The sequence below is a fragment of the Euleptes europaea genome, chromosome 14 (genome assembly GCF_029931775.1).
Source record: "Euleptes europaea isolate rEulEur1 chromosome 14, rEulEur1.hap1, whole genome shotgun sequence".
NCBI classification, from domain to species: domain Eukaryota; kingdom Metazoa; phylum Chordata; class Lepidosauria; order Squamata; family Sphaerodactylidae; genus Euleptes; species Euleptes europaea.
Window position 1 is genome coordinate 32,902,538 of NC_079325.1, and position 16,162 is coordinate 32,918,699.

At 43.8% G+C, this 16,162-nt stretch overlaps 1 protein-coding gene across 1 annotated transcript in view; it reads left to right on the plus strand.

The window, feature by feature from the left end:
* The window catches only part of LOC130487203 (tetraspanin-15-like), a 123,867-nt gene that overhangs the window by 77,003 nt on the left and 30,702 nt on the right, over positions 1–16,162 (plus strand). Inside the window, exon 6 of the mRNA XM_056860648.1 lies at positions 15,172–15,225. Within this exon, the coding sequence (XP_056716626.1) occupies positions 15,172–15,225 (54 nt within the window). The remainder of the gene's footprint in view (positions 1–15,171; positions 15,226–16,162) is intronic.

A 16,162-nucleotide genomic window follows, 5' to 3' on the forward strand; every position in this document is an offset into this window, starting at 1 on the left:
GATGTGGGAACAGGGTGTGTGAACACTATTTCACTTGCTGCTGCTGCTGCTTTGGTGGGGTGTGTTTTCACACCCTGGTCTAGCAGCAGCCCTAGCTTGCATGTGTTGTGGTCTGAACAGATGTACACATGAGCTGCCTTATACTGAATCAGACCCTCGGCCCATCAAAGTCAGTATTGTCTACTCAGACCGGCAGCTGCTCTCCAGGTTCTCAAGCAGAGGTCTTTCCCATCACCTACTTGCCTAGTCCCTATAACTGGAGATGCCAAGGATTGAACCTGGGACCTTCTGCATGCCAAGCAGAGATCTTATGCAAAGGCCTTTGACCAGTTTGCATTTGCTTATCGTGATTCCCTGTCTAAGAGTTGAGCAGCTTGCACACCTGGCTAGGCTGTTGCTTAAAATGCACAGCTGTCACATTGCCTTCCCCAGGTTGTGCAACTAACAGGGTTTTCTTCTGCATGTTATCTGAGTGCCCCCCCAGTACATAAGCCATTGATATGCATACCATACCAGGCCAAGACAGAAGGGGTGGTGTATGCCAGAGACTTGATCAAACCCAGCTGATGTGATCAAGAAATGGCTGTGTCCTGATGAGCTGCTGTGGTGTTTTCAGGGCTGACTAAAACTCCACAGTCTTGTTTATCAAGCCCCAAGGTGGGGGTTAGCAGCAGCAAGAACTTTTCAACAAGGTACAGTTTGTCACCTCTCGGTAGGGGCTGGCCAAACTGCCATTGCTTTTTAATTTTCATGGTTCTTTCCCTCGAGGCTCCACGTGCTGCGGGGTGCCAAGCTGACACTTCAAAGGCGCACAAGGGGAGGCTTTAAACCACCACATCGACGTCCTCCCTAAGCCGCTCTGCAAGTACATATGATCAATACCGCACAATAGTTGTGTGCAGCTCATTGTGACCTTTGCAGCCAATGATCCAAGTGCTTTGTAAAGCCCCTCTTTTTCCAAGTGCAGGTGTGTGTGTGTTGGGGGGCGGGGGAGAGAAGGTTCTCCTCCCAAGCAGACCACTGCTGGGCAATGCCATTGCTGTGGCCCCAGAATTGCAAACCCCTGTGATTCTGCTCATTTTCCTATCAGGTTCTTCTTCTGATTCTTCTTCCCTTTTTGGTGAAACAGTTTGTGGTCTATAGTGATGGCAGGAAATGGAAATGAAAGGCCCTTCTGAATTTTGCTGGGGTCCCCCCCCCAATGGCTTGGAATGGGAACCTGGGAAGGTGAGGGCATGTCTCTCTACTTACCTCTTTGCTACTTACCTCTTTCCTACTGTACAGATTACAAAACAGAGACAGATTATGTAAATTGAGGAGTGGAGAATGTTGTGAACCACTTTGGGTCCCCATTGAGGAAAAAAGTGGGGCATAAATGAAGAAAATAATAAATAATTTGCCTGTGGAGATGTCAGTGGCAAAGCAGGAAGAATACTGTACCTGCTACACCACTTTGGCGCTCAGGGTATTAGACTGCTAGGCTCTAGGACACTGGTTCCCAACCAGGGGTCCATGGACCCCCAGGGGTCCACGAGAACTAAATTAAGGTCCGCGAAACAAAGTTATAAACCCATAATAAATTAATATTTTCAATTAAAAGTTCTCTATTATAAAAATATATATTCAAATATTATTCTAAGTTTAATGTTTAACTAACAGTTATGATTAAAGTTTATTTTCAAATTCTCAGAATTTTTATTTTGAACCTTGGGGTCCCTGCACCGAACAAAAAAGTCCTAGTGGTCCCTGGTCAAAAAAAGGTTGGGAACCACTGCTCTAGGAGACCTGGGTTCAAATCCCCCCTAAACTATGAAGCTCACTGGGTAATCTTGGGCCAGTCACTCTCGTTTAGCCTAGCCAACCTCACGGGGTTCTTCTGAGGACAGAATGAGAAAGGGAGAGCCATGTATGCCATACTGAGCTGCTTGGAGAAAGGCAGAGTAACAATGTCCTAGATCCATACAGACTTCAAGAATCTGCTGTAGCCTGTTTCATCTTGGCGTGATGAAATCTAAAGAGGATAAACATTCTAACATCCACCATTTTAACAATAATACTTACCATTTATACCCCCATTGTGATCATTATTGCCCTGACCTGGATAGCCCAGGCTAGCTCGTCAGATCTCAGAAGCTAAGCAGAGTTGGCCCTGGTTAGTACTTGGATGGGAGACCATCAAGGAATAGCAGGGTCATTATGCAGAGGAAGGCAATGGCAAACTACCTCTGTTAGCCTCCTGCCTTGAAGATCCTACTGGTTTCCCATAAGTTGACTGCAGCTTGACTGTACTTGATATATGATTATTATCACCATGTTGCTGATAGGGGAGACAGGCTGAAAGAAACTTGTACAGGGCCCTTTGGGGGAGGGTTGAGCAGGTTGGGGAGAGGAAGGGAAGGCAATTGTAAGCCACTTTGAGACTCCTTAAAGGTCTGGATCTGGCCCTACTCCCCCATCCCCTGCCAGTAGGTTGGGGGGGGGGGACCTGGCAGCCCCACTTCCAAGCTCTGAGGAGATCAGGCTAGCCTGAGCCATCCAGGCCATACTTCTCCTCTACCACACATGTATAACCTCCTCCAGTGGCCATATTACATTCCATAGTTCCCCTGAGTACATTCCCTCTGTGCCATGCCACCATCACCTTCGCCTTCCCTTCTATGGAGAATGCTACCTTCTCTTTCTCCGTCCATTCTGTCACATCTCAGCTTCATCCAACCTTTTTTTAGATATGGGGGATGGTGAGCTTCCCAGCAATTTCCAGCTTGGCTTCCCCATCCCATTCAGGATTGACTAAACACTGTGATGTTCATAAAAGAAATGAAAGAATCAAAACACGAATAATGTACTCTGGCAGCTTCATGAATTAGACCAGGAATGGGAGCCGGGCTTTGCCCATCTCAACGGAGCTCCCTAGAAATAGTAGCAATTAGTTTACAGCCGAGAAGCTAATTTGTACAGACATTCTCGAAACACGACTGGCTGTTGTTACTGGTGACTCTTCTAAGCCAGCCAGTTTGTCAGAGCAGGAGAAAGCTTTGGCTTTTAGGGTGGGTTTCACAGCTTGCCTTGTCATTGCTGCAAAGTGGGAGAATTTAATTAGAAACATTTGCCACATATTTCAGTTGGGGAAGGCAAATAATTGGAAGAAGTTCTTTTATGAGGGCATACACATTGAGGCAAGGTCCCATATAACGGCCCAACTAGACTGCTGTAATATGCTCTCCATGGGGCTTCCCTTGAAGGTGACCTGAAAACTGTAACTGAGTGCAGAATTCAGCAGGGTGTCTCCTTGTACAGGGGGGGAGATGTTGTTTTATGCATATGACACAACTTTAGAAAGAGTTGCACTGGCTTCCAGTTTGTTTCTGGGAACAATTCAGACTGCATTTGGAGGCTGTGAGGATGGTGTACGTTTTAGTGTTGTTTCTTTTTTGGATGTGTTTTGGGTTTTGTTGTTTTAGGTTAGCTCTCTGTTTGGAAACTGGCCAGAGGTTACTTTTAACCAGCGCCTGGCTTTCAACTATAAAATACTGGTTGCGGTTGCGTTATAATTTCGACCCTACTAGTCTTACTTACCAAATGCTTGAAGATTACAAATCTTTAATTGGTTAGTTTATAATTAGATCAGCTGGTCTATCTCTCAACTCGTTCTTTATGCTCTCAGCCACAGAGACATTCCAAATAATAAAACACAGATTTTTGGAGTCTGAACACCAAAATCTCAATAGTGCAGCAAATAAAACGTAGTCTCCTCTTAACTTGGGGATCTCCCTGGAAGGAGGCCAACCATCCTTGTATCTCTCCCCCCTGCAAGTTCCACAGCAACACAGAACCTTCTCCCATGTGAGCTTTAATGCCTTGCCATCTTCAATTTTGTCTGGGAGATTTCAAAATCTACCCCACTCAGCAAAGAATTGCCCGTGTGGGAAGAGCTGTGTTGAAACAATTTCACACATGCTCTTCTATTGTTCCTACTATGACGAAATTTGATCAAAAATTTTAACACCCATCTTGGTAAACAAGACTGGATTATCTGATTCTATAAAGGTGTCTTTTCTCTTGATTAATCGCTCTCCCATCATAACTTAGAACGTGGCCAAATTCTTTCAGAGTGTCATAAAAGTACCACATGACAAACATGGCAAACCTCAGGGATGAATACTGTTTACGATTGTGACATAATTTGATCTACATGTAATCTATTTTTCCACTGTCTTCCACACATATTCACATCAACAGGCGCAAGTATGTGCCCACAGTTTTTCCCCTGCTTAGGAAAGAAAGGAAGATGGTCTGTTTGAAGCCTTAGGAGAATAACATGACCCTCTTCCAGCAATCATTCTTCTGTGTTTCATAGTGTGGGTAAAATATTGGTAACAATAGGTGGTGTTTTTGACACAGAAACCAAGAGTGATCATTAAGCCATAATGATGAGGTTTCCTCACTGCATAGAGGAAAGCTGCCTCAATGTCTTTGACTCTGGGCAATTGAGGACCCCTGACTGCATTCTTGGGAGAATATCATGACCCTCTCCCACCAATCATTCTTCTATGTTCCATAGTGTGGGTAAAATATTGGTAACAGTAGGTGGGTTTTTTTTACATAGAAACCAAGAGTGGCCATCAAGCCATAACAATGAACTGCATAGAGGAAAGCTGCCTGAATGTCATTGCCTTTGGGAGATTGAGGACCCCTGACTACATCCTGGGCTTCAGCCTGAGGGCCTAACTACATGTTATAAAATCCTTAGGACTTTCAATCAGATGTGAGTTGCGAGTTCCCCTCTATAACTCAGTTCCAAGGTGCATGGGACCCAATTTGGATCAAGACATTAGCACATAGGGAAAGGGTGCTTATATTCCCCACTGTAGTGGGGAGCATAAGTACCCCCTGAAATGACCTGAAATGGGGAAGGGCCGTGGCTCAGTGGCAGAGCATCTGCTTGGCATGGAGAAGGTCCCAGGTTCAATCCCCGGTATCTCCAGTTCAAGGGACCAGGCAAGCAGGTGATGAGAAAGACCTCTGCCTGAGACCCTGGAGAGCCGCTGCTGGTCTGTGTAGACAATACTGACTTGGATGGACCAAGGGTCTGACTCAGTGTAAGGCAGCTTCATGTGTGACCTGGGGTGGGCTGTTTTCCTCACTGGAGACTCCAAGTGCACTGATGGGGCTCATTTTGGTTTACCCAGTGGGGCTCTTTCAGGTCAGGAAAATGGTGTGAGGGAAAATGTTTAAGCATCCTCTCTCCAAGTCCAAATCCAAATCCATGCACCAGGGAACGGTTTTGAGCACAGAACTCACCAGACATGTCTAACTTGAAATTCCTCATGGTGGACCTGAACATGACCTGAAGTCTTTGTAACTTGTAGTTAGACCCTTCAATTTGTTTGTTACTCAAACCAAGGCCATACCTGAATTCCCACTTTGCTGGAATTTTTTGTGTGTGCTTGGTATTAGGGTTGTCAGCTCCAGGCTGGGAAATATCTGGATATTTTGGGGGGTAGAACATGAGGAGAGTGGGGTTTGGGGAGGGGAGGGACTTTAGTGGGGTATAATGCCATAGAGCCCACCTTCCAAAGTGGCCATTTTTTGTATCTCTATGGAGGCTCGGGGTGAACTTTGACCACCATTTAAAGCCCTGCTTCTCCATTGAGATACATTGTGAAGATCACACTAAAGCATCTGAACACAGCCACTTTGCCAATGCTTTTCAATGGAGGAGGATGGGGGCAACCCCTTCCAGACCCCATAACTCCGGACCTCCTGACCCAATCTTTACCAATCTTGGGGGTTCTTGGAAGGAGAGTCCCTTCTAGCTACCCTGAAAATTTGGGACCTCTACCTACAAAAATGCGCCCCCCCCCCGAGCCACGGAAAGACATTCCAGAAAAAGCTGGATTTTTATCTGGCTTTTTCAGGAATGGCAAATTCAGCTTTGCCAACCTCCCGGATTTTGCGGACTCAGGAAACCCGAACCCGAATTTTACCAAATTTGCATTTATTCGGTATTTTTTTCAGTTCGGTTTTTACCGAATCAACAGCCCTATGAAGAACTTTACAGAACTACGCTAAGGGAAATTTATGAATGCGCTAGTTGAGTCCAGTCTATTTCTGGGGTGGCCTTCTCCAGGAGGCAGCTCAGAATGGAGAGCTGTTATACATTGCTTAATGAGGCATGCACACCTGAAGGAATCATTTTGGCGCTAGGGAGAAAAATCAGCATCTATCTAGATGACACAGTAGGTGCAGCTGTTACAAACAGCACACTCCAACAGTTTTCCTTCTGTTTGTCTGAGATCTCCAAGAAATTTTTTGCCAGTCAAAATAACAGCAATTCAACCTTTTGCAATAATAGCTGAGTGACAAACCCCCAGCAAATTCTAAAAGTGTTCCAGTCCACATCAGCCCCCTAGGAGAGAGCTGGACTTGTCCAGAGCACTCCAGTCTAGCACTCCAATCTAGACCTAGCATAATAATAACCCTGTCTCAATGGTGTCCCTTTAGGGTTTTAGTATAGCTTCAACACAGGTTCTTTGGTTGGGGAGGATGAATGACCATGGTTGAGAGGAGTTTCACCACATTGAGGCAATGCTGTAGGATTCACCCAAACTGTATGGGTTTTACCATAGAGTTTTAGGTCTATCCTAGAGTATCATTCCAATGCAGTGATATCACTTCTCAGTTTATGCCAGAAGTGTTATCAATGTGACACCAATTTCCCCTCTAATTTTGAACCTGCTGCTCTCCTGAACAGCAGTGAAATTGGTGAGGCTCAGGGCAGAGGTCTCCAACTATAGTGAGACCTGGCCACCCTCCTTTTGATTGGACCTGTTCTCCTGAAAAGCCCTACACATTCAACAAATCATACGGTCAATTAGGTGTTCCTTGATGGCCAGAGGGAGGATAGCCTGTAGGTGAGGTCTTGATCATTCCTTTCATATGTATCTAGGAAGGTTTAGCTTCATGGGCACTCCCACCTTGTGCATGGATGAACGTCTAGTTAGGATGATCACTCCTTAGAGACTAATGAGTCCAGATAGTTTCTCAACATCTCATCACTTGTACTTCTGTCAAAACTTTAGTTGACCTCTAGAATAGAGAGGGGTGAATCTAGTCGTTCTTCAACACATCCTCCCACTGATTGAGGCTCCTTTTGCTCTGGGGTATACTTATGGAGCTTGAGATAATAAAGGCATGGGGATGATGAAGGGAGCATCAGAAGGGGAAATCTTGGGACAAATACAACAGAAAACAGTGGAGAGCACATTTTAGAGCTTATTCTCTGGTGATCTTTTTGTGTGTTTCAAATAAATTGCTGTCTTGGAATAGTTCATTTAACTTTTTATAGCAATTATCAAACATTTGTGTGCATTGCACTTTTATACACAATGAGTCAAGTAGTTTAATTGTTCCAATTAGTTCCACAAAATAGTGATCTAAACACAATGGTATGACTGTGTGATAAGCAATTTAATGTGAATTTATATAACCATTTACCAGAATCAGTGGCATCTCAGTATAAGACTTCTTCCTGATCTTTTACTGTTACGTTTATGCTTTATAGACATAAAGTGCGTACTCTAAATATTTTTATTAAGATAAGTCCATCCAGCAATGTTCTTTGGGAAGAAGCACTTAAAAGTTTAACATGTCTTTTTGGCCACAGTACATCTTGAACCGTAGATGATGCATCCTTTTAGACGGCATCTGATTCAGAGATCTCGAGTTGTATATGGAAGAGAGCAGAACATTAAAAAAAGTTACTAGCCAACATGGTGTCGTCGTTAGTGTTAGACAACGATCTAGGAGACCCAGGTTCAAATACCCACTCGCTGTGGAAGCTCACTGGGTAAGCTTGGGACAGTTACTCTCTCCCAGCCTAACCCACCTTGCAAGGATAAAATTGAGATGGGGTGAATGATGCTGTGAGCCACTTTGGGTCCCCACTGGGGGGAAAGCAGGGTAATAAATAAATGAATAAATATACTATAAAATGCATGGGAAGAATTTACCTGGGTGAGTGAATTAAGGAATACTTTTGTATATGAGAGAACACATCTTCCTGACCAGTTCGGTGTCATAAATTCTTTTGGTGCAGTTTGTTTGAAGTTAATCCATGAACCTCTTGGATCGATGCCTCTATAGCTTTCTAAATCTTTCCGTGCTCATTGGTTCCTTCTAGTGGCAATTTCCTGTATTAAGAGTTGGAAAGAATAATTTCTCCTTTCCCTGCAGTGTCCATAATTTTAAAAATTTCCTAGCATGTTGCCATCTCTGCTCCCGAAGGCACCCAGCACCATCTTTGGTGTTTTATGTTATTGATAGGCTGCTAGTATATCATTGGTGGAATCAATACATAGTTAGCCTGTTGTCACGTAGGTAGTAAATAAGAAACAACAGAATGGCCAAACAACAAATGGTATGCAAGGGTGAGCGTTGTTGTAAGTATATCAAAGGAGTGCAACAAGGTGCATAAGCATATAACAAAATACAGCTTATATTCAAAATACAAAAATACAGGAGTATAAAAATACAAAAATGTCCAAGAAATATAGTCCTTTTAGTTCACAATGTGTACCTAGTTAAGGTGCTTTCAGGGCAAGTCATCCGTTTGCTTTATAGCATAAGTTCTTGGACATAAAGAGCTGTTGTAGAGTTCCCTTGAACTGTATCAAGAGTGTGGGAATACAGGGATCCAGTAATCTTCCTGTTTCGATGATTAATCTTCCTCAGAATAGGCTATATATTAAGGGAACATAACGTAAAGACTACTATATAACATGTGAACTATATAAATTTATTTAGTAGAAAGTTTTTAAACAGCAAAATATTTTTATCATTTTAAATAAATTTTAAACATATTTGTCATATAAATATCTTATTAAACAAACATTATTACTCTCTATATATAATACTCACACGTGGACTGTTCAATGGCTAGCTCATGCGTCAAATGAGAGAAGTTCTCTAATACAGTTTTGTGGAGGAACTAGAAGTAGTGTTTCACTACTGTAACAGCTGAAAGCGCTTGTTGGATGATTAATTACTAGTAGGGGTAATTTAAAGGAATAATATCTAAATAAAACAAGATAAATCCCAAGATGTATTCAGTCCTTTGGGGTACTGAGTCTGGAAAATATGGACAAATTTAGCCTCCTGTTAGAGAAGTAGTCTGTCCACATCAACCTGATTATATCTATGCTTTTCATATCTCCAGATGACAAAAAAAGTCATATCCCCATCATTGTGGCCTTTATTGATATAGTGCTGGACCAGAGGGGTCTCGAGTGTTTTATTACGGATACGGGAGTGATGGTCTCCAATCCTATATTTAATTGGGCGATTGGTTTTTCCGATATACCAAAGTTGGCATTCGCACTTTATCGCGTAAATAAGATTTTGTGATTCACAATTGTTAAAGGTTTTGATATTAAATTTAAAACCTGTGGTGGGATTCGTGAGTTCCTTAACTGGTAACATAAATTGACAAAATGTATGTCATTGGTAGCAATCACTTGGAAGCAGCTTGTGGCTTGCCCCACCAGAGTACCATAAAACACACCATTTAATTTGGGTCTTGCGGTCTGCACTTTCCTTGCATGGCTCCAGGCTAACTGGATTGGCAGGCTACTGCCTAAAATTTAATTCACGCAAGAGTTTGTGATTGCTTCATATGTGTATTCATTACGCCCAAGAGCATTTCAGCCTGTTTCTTACAGTAGTCAGGAATAAAAGAGTAAGGGCGAAAATGCATGGTCGCTTTAGCCTCCTTTATTCCCTGTTTCAGCCAGGATTCAGCCAGGATCGAACACATGCGTTTTCGCTGAACTGCGTTCAATCCTGGCTGAATCCTGGCTGAAACAGGGAGTAAAGGAGGCTAAAGCGACCATGCGTTTTCGCCCTAAGACTTTTCTTCAGAATGCCTCACCGTCAGGAAAAACTGACATTTTTGTTCCATTTGACTCTGCTATAAAAGAGTTAGAGAAGTATTAGTTGAAAGGAATTCATCTATCTGCTTGGGTTTGGGGGTAGGTTTTTTAAAAGGCCCTGTGAGTAAATTGGGTTTTTTGTTGGCTGTGCTTGTGTTCTATCAAACGGAATGCTGGATTGTGGAAAGAGGCCACAAGAAACAGAAAGATGAGAAGTAAATCGGCCTGACAGGTGGGGAGGAGGAAGGAAAACTCTTACCCTTATACCCAGGCACAAATACACTTCTTAATGTGAATTTTCTTTGTAAAAGTACCAGTCTTCAACATTTAGAATCCCATCCCAACATTATTATTTTTGCCTTCAGTTGTCAAAGACAGACAAGTGCATGCCTTGCATGGTCTATTAGCCACAACCTACCTGCATGGTCTATTAGCTATCTAGGATCAATGTATCAGAGAGAGCCGGTCTCTGTATTCAATGGAAGAGGTAGTCAGGAACACCTTTTCCCAGTTTATTCTGACAACCGTTCCTGAAAAGAGTGGGACTGGCCTCAGTTACACATGCCTTGGTACATAGATATAGTAACATCAACAGTGCACAGCAGTGGCCTTGCGCTGCCAAGTGTACAGCATGCATCACCAATTATAGCCAGTCCTGAACACTATATCATGGCACATGTTTTGCTGCTAGGACCATGCAACAGGCAGATCAACAAAGGTTGGTGGAGTTCCTAAACCAAGCTGGACTCCAAGGAAGATTTGTTACTCTAATATTTCTACCTAGGCTTGCCAACCTCCAGGTGGAGCTGGAGAAAGGAGGCACTAGGTACTTGTACGGGAATCAGAAACAAAATGAAGTACCAAACAACGACTAGAATGCAAACACAGATTTAGTGCAAATTTCGTGCAAGTGAGACATCAGTGCAGAAAGTGAAACAATGACAAACATCACAATACAATTCTAGAATACATTGCTCCCAACGGAGTCTTCAATGAGAACGTCTAATACTCTTTGCAATGGTCCCAAAGACTTCATATAAGAAGCAAAAAGCAGAACAGGTCAGATCGTGGTCGAAACGCAGTCCGGATTAACTTGACGTTTTCACCACCGCAAAGGCGGCTTCATCAGCAACTCTGTTCGGTATCAGGAGACAAGGCTCCTAAATAAAACTCCTATATAATACAATAAATACTATAAATATTTAAAATTGATACAAAATGCAATAAATAGATTACAACATAGTCTGCCTGACATACCTTAATATAAGAGTGTATCAAAACTCTACAGGGAGGAGGATAATTCTGCAGCGCTCACTGAGCTGCTCCGTTCAAAGTCGGATACTAAGGCTACAGGTGATGTTAATTTATACAGTACTTTCCAGCAAAAATTTCTTAAAGAGAACTCAACCAAAGGTGTGTAGATGTATAAAACTGAACCTAAACAATAGCAGCCAGATTAATATTAGTAATTACAAAAAACAAGACAAATCCATTTCATTGTTGAGCCCAAACGGAGAGTAAGATTTAAGTAAATATATAAAACGCATTTCCTGTTGTAATAAAATTTTTTGTACATTCTCCAAATCGAACTGATTACCTTTATAGGTCCAAATTACGAAAAAACGAATATCATTTTCGCTATGTTTATTATTAATAAAGTGCAAAGTGAGGGGAGCATCTAAAATCTTCTGTCTGATCCTAGATTTGTGCTCTCCTATCCTAAGCTTCACCTGACGAATTGTACTGCCCACGTATAATTTACCACACTTACATGAGATGCAGTAAACACATCTACTAGTAGAACAGTTTGAGAATTGATTGAGTTTGAAAGTAAAGTTGGACGTGGTAGATGTAAAAGTTTTTAAAGGTAAACTTAGAGGGCAGAAAGAGCACGAGCCGCACGGAAAATGTCCATTGATGGATGGGATAAGTCTCTTAGGGCGGCAGTCTGAATGAACAAGACGATCTCTTAAAGAGACATTCCGTTTAAGACCAAACATCGGGGGATTCGGGTGGAGCCTGGAGATCTCCTGGAATTGCAGCTGGTCTCTAGATAGGGTTGCCAACCTCTAGGTGGTGGCTGGAGATCTCCTGCTATTACAATTGATCTCCAGGCAATAGAAATCAGCTCCCCTGGAGAAAATGGCCGCTTTGGCAATTAGACTCTATGGCATTGAAGTTCCTCCCCTCCCCAAACCCTGCCCTCCTCAGATACCACCCCCCAAATCTCCAGGTATTTCCCAACCTTCAGCCAGCAATCCTATCTCCAGAGAACAGAGATCATTTCCCCTGGAGAAAATGGCTGCTTCAGACTCTATGACATTATACCCTGCTGAAGTCCTTCTCAAACCCTGCCCTTCATAGGCTTCATCCCAAATCTCCAGGAATTTCCCAACCCAGAGCTGGCAACCCTATTTCTGTCTTTGCCTCCTAGCCTTGCCCTGAACTTCTGAATCATTCTTCATTGGGTCCCAGTGAGAAAGGCAGACTATAAATGATGATGATAACTGGTGATAGCCAAGTCAATAGGCATGGACACGGGTGCCCCCTTGCTGAGTCCTGTTTTGGTTTGGTTTTGAGCCACAATGCAGCAGCAGTAAGTTGCTGCCTTATACCCAAGACTTGGTAACGGTTAGATGAGTAGGATTGCCAGGTCCCTCTTCACCACCGGCAGGAGGTTTTTGGGCAGAGCCTGAGGAGAGCATGGTTTGGGGAGGGGAAGGACTTCAATGCCATGGAGTCCAATTGCCAAAACAGCCATTTTCTCCAGTGAACTGATCTCTGTCTGCTGGAGATCAGTTGTAATAGCAGGAGATCTCCAACCACTACCTGGAAGTTGGCAATCTTATAGATGAGGCATACTGTAACAACCTCTGCTGGAGCTGAACAGGTCAGTAACTAATGCAGTTACCAGCCTCCAGGTGGGGCCTGGAGATCTACTAGAATTACAACTGATCTCCAGACTACAGAGATTAGTTCACTTGAAGAAAATGGCTGTTTCTGGACAGTAGACTATGGGATTATACCCTGCTGAGGTCCCTTCCCTCCTCAAGCCTTCCCTCCCCAAGGTGCCACCCCCAGATCTCCAGGAATGTCACAACCTGGAATTGTCACCCCTACTACAACTTGTCCAGAATTTGGCAGCCAATTGAGTAACTGGGATTTGGCATGACCAGTTGTTTGCCTTTCTGGTCCATTGCTAGATGAGGCCAGAAGAGAGAGAAAGAGAGAGGGAGAGAGAGATGGTAAACATCCCCAGACTTTACTCCCTTTGTGGATGGCTTTCTGGACATTAGTAAAAACAGTTCTTTTCCAGAGTGCCTTCAAGGGGGTCTATTTGCCTCCCTCACCCCCAAGTGGGTTGTTTTTATACAAGGTTTTAAATCGTGATATATTCTGCTTTTGTTTTAATGCTGCTTGGTTCTTTAATCTTTGTTGCTAGGGGGTTGTGAATGTTTCTCAATGGCTGATTTAATTCCATGTTGTTAACTTTATGGTTTTAAATAAGTTGACTGTTGTAAGAGACCTTGAGTGCTTTAAAATAGAAGGGAAAGGCATAAGTTTGTATAAATAAAGGGAAGTGGCCGTGTTCTCTAGGCTGCAGCCTGGGAGCCAGAATTGTATCTTTTTAAGCCTCACAGCTCGATTCCCTCACAAGTGATTGAACTCCATAATAAAGTTGGAGCCTCCTTGCAGTAAAGATTTCAGAGAAATGCAGCACATGCTTTCCCGGTGCAAGAGGATATGGAAGAAGTCATTATTTGTCATTCTTCATGCAGTGAACATCTGAATCCCGAAGAGAAGTAGGGTTGCCAGGTCCCACTTTGCTACCAGTGGGAGGTTTTGGGGGAGGAGCCTGAGGAGGGCAGGGCTTGGGGGAGGGGAGGGACTTCAATGCCATAGAGTCCAATGGCCAAAGCGGCCATTTTCTCCAGATGAACTGATCTCTATCGGATGGATATCCGTTGTAATAGCAGGAAATCTCCAGCCTCTACCTGGAGGTTGGCAACCCTACTTGAGGATGATAGAAGAAAACACAGATTGGGGCCAGAGCAGTGTAGTGGTTAGAGTGTCAGACTTAGGATAGGCAGCTGGCAACCAGTGGGTAGCTTAGTGGGGTTGCAGAGGGGCTCCAAGGGGACAGAGAGGCAGAATGGCATCATGTGACACAGCAAGGCCATTTCTGGCTGAAAACCAGAAGTGATGTCATCGCGATGCGCTTATGGAAATTCTAGTGTTTGGCCAGAAATTATGTTGAGGTGCATGGTGCCAGCCCTCCACCCTTTCCTTCCATTGCTAAATTTACTGGCAGGCAATAGGTTGTACCTGAGGATAGTTAGCAATCCTAGTCTGATTAGGATTTGGGACAGCCAGGTTTGAACCCCCACTCTGCTATGGAAGCTCGCTGGATGACATAAGGACATAAGAAAGGCCATGCTGGATCAGACCAAGGTCCATTAAGTCCAGCAGTCTGTTCACACAGTGGCCTACTAGGAAGCCCACAGATAAGACAACTGCAGCAGCATTATCCTGCCTGTGTTCCACAGCACCTAATATAGTAGGCATGCTCCTCTGATACTGGAGAGAATAAGTATGTATCATGACTAGTATCCATTTTTACTAGTAGCCATGAATAGCCCTCTCCTCCATGAACATGTCCACTCCCCTCTGAAAGCCTTCCAAGTTGGCAGCCATCACCAGATTCCAAGTTGGCAGATTCTGGAAGAGCTACAAAGGGAAAGTGGAACTGCAGCTCGCCTTCAGAAGACAATATGGGTGAAAACGCATGGTCGCTTTAGCCTCCTTTATTTCCTGTTTCCACCAGGATTCAGCCAGGATTGAACACACGTTCGGCGAAACGCATGCGTTCAATCCTGGCTGAAACAGGGAATAAAGGAGGCTAAAGCAACCATGCATTTTCGCCCATTGTCTTCTGAAGGTGAGCCGCAGCAAAGGCCTCAGTCAGTGTTGTCGTCAATGTAAACTGTGTATTTAGTGCTCACTCAGTCCCAACGCCCAAGTCGGAAAGCCGACAGTGGTTCACTGGGTGCGCTTTATTAAAATCCTTTATTACTGGTTTGCCAATTGTTTGTTTTTTGCAGTGTGGTGAAAAAGTCTAAGGAACGATCTGGAGAATCATATCTGCTTTCATACTTCTTTTAGCTTTGTGGGTTGTTGTTTTTTAATCGCATCCATTCATGCACTGTTATTAAGTTTGGAACAATTTTTCTTCTCTCGCCAGGTCCCTGGAGAGGTCATTAACACACTGTGTGGATACAGGACTCTCAATAAAGAGGTAACAAACTTATTAACCCGTGTATCAGGGGCTGAACTAAACACCAGGCAGGAAGAAGACCGAGATCCCCATTTGCCACCAGACACCTGCAAAGGGCTCCAGGGGGACAAGGGCATTGGCAAGGGAGAAGCTGTGAAGGAAAGACAACAACAGATTAGGGTGTTTTCCTGCACAACCGAATTGAAATGAACAGGAACTTTAGAGGTGCACGGCTGCAGGCTTTTCAGGAGGATTTGTGCCTGGATTGCTGTTGGTGGGGAAGATTCTCCTGCCTTTTGCTCTGTGGCCCTGAACAGCCCCCATATCCACTGCCTAAGGCAGTGATTGAAAGGGCATTTGAAGTTTGTACATATTGCTCTGCTTGTCGATGGATGCCAGTGACTAGGGTTGCCAACCTCCAGGTACTCGCTGGAGATCTCCTGTTATTATAACTGATCTCCAGCTGCTAGAGATCAGTTCACCTGGAGAAAATGGCTGCTTTGGCAATTGGACTCTATGGCATTGAAGTCCCACCCCTCCCTAAACCTCACCCTCCTCAGGCTCCACCCCCAAAACCTCCCGGTAGTGGCGAATAGGGACCTGGCAACCCTACTGGTGACCCTCCAGGGCTGCAAGGCTGGGGAGCCCACAGGGAACTTTCCTACTAAATTCATGGGCCGGTCCACCCTCGGTTCATGGCCTCTGCAAAGCTGTTTTTAAGAATGGGAACTTGTTCTGTACTTGTTGTTGTTTTTTTCCTTAAGATGAGGATGAATTTTGTAGGTTTTAAACTGACACTATAAATGCAAGCGGAATTACTGTGAAACACTCCTTGGCAACCTTTGTGTTGAAGGAACCTGTTAAGAAAGGGGAGGGGTGTCAGCCACACATTCAGAGATCATTGATTACAGCTAGAGTTATTTTTAAAAGAAAAAATGTTGACTTTCTAAGTGCCATA